Here is a 4,866-nt window from a genome sequence, read left to right as displayed (position 1 = left end):
AAAAATGCATGCCAAGGCTTAAAGCAGCAACAACGCTACACATAAAAACTGATGATGGTGGAAAAATGCACCGAAACGTATTTTGATTGATAAATAGAGACAATAAATGACTGAAACCCAGGAATGAATTTGATTTGGAATTGAAACACAGTCAGGAAAGTATATACAATTTGTCTATTTAAATATCTCAAATTATTATTATTATTAAATTAAACTAACTGTTAACCCTGTACTGTGTGAACGTTTAATCACTATTTTCTTGATTTTTCGTATTATTAGAAACATTTAGTAGATTGTTTATAGCGAACACTAAATGATGGTATTAGAATTGATTGCGTTCCTGCAAAAACTATTTTCGGTTTTGGCTTGCGTCATGTTGTTTCGACTGCGCGAATTTTTCGACCACTGACCAGTTTAAAAGTGATCTTCATGGCTTGTTTTTATTGCAACTTTTTGCTGATATTACTATATGTTGTTTTAATTATGTATCTAAATGAATGTCGACTCGTTTGCCAGCAGTCCTGGCTATTATGCGCTTCATTTAAAGCCAACTTGCCTGTTTTGAAGATAATGTTTTCCAGATAAACCAGTGTGCAAAAATTACTTAAATAATTGAGACACATTCGGCTCATTGGGTTGATTAGCCAAGTTATTTGAATCCCACTGTTAAGGATCACATTAGAGGCATTGAATGAATATTTGATGTCGACCACCAATCATCCTGCCAGAATTTTCGATCAAAATGACCGGTAATCGAGCTGAAAGCGCTTCAGAAGCATTCTCGTCGTTGCCAGCACTGGAATGGCCAACAATCACATCGAACTCCTGCGATACGCCATAGTTTTAGTGCTAATTACCGGGCTGGGGTTATCATTGTATGGTAGACATGGTACGATCTATCGCACCGAGGTACCCACAATCATTCTGATCGATTACGCCGTGCTCTTCCTGCTGGCCGCCTCCAACTTGGCCAGTGCACTAACACTGTGCAGAAAATCATCGGTGTCCAAATTCCAACTGTTCCATCAGCCCACCAAATTCGTCACTCGATCAGCCTACATGTTCTTTGCTTTCGGCCTGATGATTGCAAGTGGTGCCTGCTACTTATCGGTAGCTGGATGGGCGTTCTACAAGTATCACATCTATCGAGATGTCAATTTCCTGTTCTACTGCGCCTTCATCTACAATTTACATCGACTGGCAGGGAAATTGTCCAAAGAGTTCCTGGACCTGAACCAGACGCTGGAAACTGTATGCAACTTTCGGCGATTCGACGTCTTCGCGAACGCTTTGGAAGTGAGCAGACTGATGGCGAAAAGACGGGCCTTGAAAACTGTGCGAGAAGTTTCAAGGAGAATGAACAAGTTGTTGAGTTTCATTGAGACTCTAAACCGTACGTTTGCTCCCATGCTAATATTGGCTGTGATGCATTTGATTGTTGGCATGTTGCGAGCCGTAGTGATTATGGTACAGTATGGAATCAAACAGAATACACTCAATGGGAATAAGGTCACTTATTGGGTGGCTGTTATCTATCCCGGTTGGTTTTTAGCATACACGGTAAGACTAGTTGAGTCTGTATCTATGTGGAAATTTGGATATCTGATGAGCTTTTTGTCCTGAAAAATAATTTTTGCTTCACAGTGAATAAATATTAGGTAATCTTGAAGAGAACGAAAAACATCTGGAACCAATTTCTTCATTGTCACGAAATCCTGGTTTCTTACAACCTTTCAAACTCTGGCCCAAAAACGTATCAACTTGAAATTKTCACTTTCTGTASAACARATCAAAATTAATTCCTGGGTTTCAGTCATTTATTGTCTTTATTTATCAATTAAAATACGTTTCGGTGCATTTTCCACCATTTCCACCATTTTTTGGCACGCAAAATTTTGATTTGGAATTGAAACAGTCAGGGAAGTATATACAATTTCTGTAGAACACCCTTGAATGTACAAAATCAACAAACTAGATAATTTCAATAAAATCCTCGAATACTGATTTTTGAACGATTTTCAAATTCTGGTCCAAAAATCACTGTTTTCTTGCAATTTCCTGGTTTCTTTCAAAAAATCGTAACTTTCGATTCCGGACAAGCATCCACTTGAAACTTCCACAGTCTCCAGAAGACATCTTGATTTGAAAACCCTGCTAATCTAATTTATATGCCACCGATGTTCAGTTTTAACATCTTTTCCCAAGCCATCCCAAACTCTGGCCCAAAAACTATTATTTTCACGCACCTGCATGGTATTCTTTAAAAATTCGTAACTTCCTGTTCAGAAAAAGTATCAATTTGAAAATTTCTACCTTCATAGAGGACCTTTGAATCTCCCARCTCTGATAATTTCATTAAAATATCACCGAACTTAGATTTTTTTCATTTCAAACTTTGACCCAAAATTTACTGATTTCATGAATCTTTATACTTTCCGTTCAAAAATCATTACTTTCGATTCAGGGCAAGCATCAGCTTGAAACACCCACAATCTTTAGTAGACAGTTTAGTTTAAACTCCCTAATAATTTGATGAAAATGCGACTCAATCCTGAATTTTGACAACTTTTCCAACCCTGGCCCAAAACTCACTGTTTTCACCCAATTGTATGGCGCCCTATAAAAAGGCGAAAAAACTTCCGATTCAGAAAAAGAATCAACTATAAATGTTCACTTTCTGTAGGTCACTTTAGTGGTACAACAATCGCAAGTTAAAAGTGAATAAATATTAGAAAACCTAGAAAAAATCGCCAAAAGAGGCCAATCAGTTCTGAAGCACTGATTTATCTAATTCCCACTTGCCCAAAGCTTTGATTCCCAATTTTATGTTTCCTCACATCTCATGAATCATTGGTTGTTAAGCGTTCAAAACTACTCAATTATCTTATCAAATTTACCGGCTTCCAGGACAGATTTAAAGCGGTTCAATATCGAAGGACCTTTTGCAAGAGTTTTACGAGAATCTCGCAAAAGTATCAGAACATAAATTTGGTCTTCATCTTAATCTTGCAAACCTTATCTTGCTCTYGTTCYTTTTTACAACACCAAGACTAAGACTGACTGAGAGAGACTGAGATCTATGACTACTCCATAACTGTTTCATTTTTTGCAGTTCACCGTTTGGCTTTTGGCCTCTGCAGGACAAAAAATTGAAAACCAAATCTCCAGCACCAATAAAGTATGCTTCAACATTATAAATGCTTCATTAGATTGGAATGGTGAGGAGGATCAGCAAATCCATATGGAGCTTCTGGAGCTGCATGATTTAATCAAAAGCCGACACATTTCGGTCAATGCCGCTGGCTGTTTTGAGGTCAATTTCAACTTGATCGGACTGACCTATTCAGCGTTGATCACCCTGTCTATTTATGCTGTAGAATTTCTGCTCTATTACTAAAAATTTGTCTGGTTAATTGAGTTGGTGCAGGGTAAACTTATATGCGTAACCATTACGGTTTCTATGGAGGAATGTGATCAAATCGATATTTAAGCGTAATGGAACTTGGAGACTGGCAGGTGCTTTGTTGGCCACCTAATTTCCCAGATGTTACCCTCAGTGAGAATTATTGAACATACTCAAGTTCTGCACTGTGGAACCAACTATGTGGCGCCATTAATGCCTTCTTGCAATTTCCAATTTTCTGAATAGGAAGCTGATTTATGCAAACTACCTTTTAATGACCGGAATTTCATTGTCTCAAGTTCAGGTGTTCCTCTGAGAAGAGGCTTTCATCTACAAGGATCTGAAATTTAGGGTATTCCTAATGAGATGTGGTTTCCTTAAAACCGAACTTCAGAAGCATTTAGCATTAACATTTTTCTTCGAATACTATGCAATAATTACAGGATGTGCAATTGAAACAGCAAATGTGTTGAATTTGGAACCGATCGATGGTTCATGTCGGGTTTGCTTGGCACTTACGTTCTTTGTCCAATGGTCGGTTTCTTTAAGTATTTGTCTTGGGCCAGCACAGAGCTTTTCTACAGGAAGTTTTAAGACAAATTAGACAGCCCCAGGGGGTGATTTCGCCTTTGGAAAATTTAGTTGTTTTGTATGAAACATTAGACAAATGGTTTAAGCAAAGCAAAAACTGTTACTGTTGGTGAAAGCACATGTGGTTTGTTGTACGCTTACTTTTATTAACTGATGTTATCAACTGTAAAAGCCAATGTAAGTTTGGTTTATTTAGAAATTTATTCATTGGCGCTTTTTTAATAAATACAACTGTTCCCAGGTGAAAGAACATTAAATTAACTAAATTGTTGTTTTATTTCTAAACAGTATTTTTGTTTGTTAATTAACACCCGTGTATTATTATATTTTTAAATTCTGCTCCAAGTTCTGGAGTCGTACATGCATTTTTTACATTTTTTGAATAATATCTTCTGACTTTTTTCATATATGTAGATATATGAGATTTTATGTCAGAGATTACAGTTGCATGCACTACAATAATTAGTATTTTGTCTATACCGGATTATGTGTTATTTAATTTGATTAGCATTTGTTATTGAAGACGACTTACTTTAATAGAATTTTGATAAATTAATACAAATAAAAATTTGCATTATGCAGTTCTCATTAGAAGAAACTTTTATTACAAACTTCTTTTTGGGTATTTCGCCTCAAAAATTTTTGTCTTTAAAAAAGACAGAATTTCCTCACGTCTTTTATTACAGATTGATAAATAGTGCTCCTATTTCGTAATAAGAACGAATTATTTATCAAAAAGTAATCAAGAACTATCACCTAGAGGGTATCCTGGTATCCTATCCAAATTCTTTTATTGAAAAATGTTTTAACGAAATTGAATTCCCACGAACAAAACAAAATCAAAATAAACCTATTACGAACCTTTTCATTCC

The 4,866-nt window shown here is 36.2% G+C and overlaps 1 protein-coding gene across 1 annotated transcript; it reads left to right on the top strand.

Annotated features, from left to right (window-relative positions):
- The first annotated feature begins 531 nt into the window (after positions 1-531).
- LOC109538569 lies at positions 532-4,220 on the top strand. The gene is made up of 2 exons (XM_019905835.2): positions 532-1,560; positions 3,113-4,220. Exons 1-2 carry the CDS (start codon positions 802-804, stop codon positions 3,395-3,397), a joined length of 1,044 nt encoding a protein of 347 aa, XP_019761394.2. The 5' UTR covers positions 532-801; the 3' UTR covers positions 3,398-4,220.
- Positions 4,221-4,866: the final 646 nt, after the last annotated feature.

Source organism: Dendroctonus ponderosae, unplaced genomic scaffold, assembly GCF_020466585.1.
Source record: "Dendroctonus ponderosae isolate FM_Combo_2020 unplaced genomic scaffold, Dpon_F_20191213v2 Dpon_F_20191213_3, whole genome shotgun sequence".
NCBI lineage: Eukaryota > Metazoa > Arthropoda > Insecta > Coleoptera > Curculionidae > Dendroctonus > Dendroctonus ponderosae.
Note: the sequence above shows the minus strand (reverse complement) of the source record. Positions and strands in the feature narration are given on the sequence as shown.

Coding starts and splice junctions, on each gene's coding strand:
- LOC109538569 (XM_019905835.2), top strand. CDS start 802: ATGGCCAACAATCACATCGAACTCCTGCGATACGCCATAGTTTTAGTG. Junction 1,561..3,112: donor GTTGGTTTTTAGCATACACG/GTAAGACTAGTT, acceptor CATTTTTTGCAG/TTCACCGTTTGGCTTTTGGC.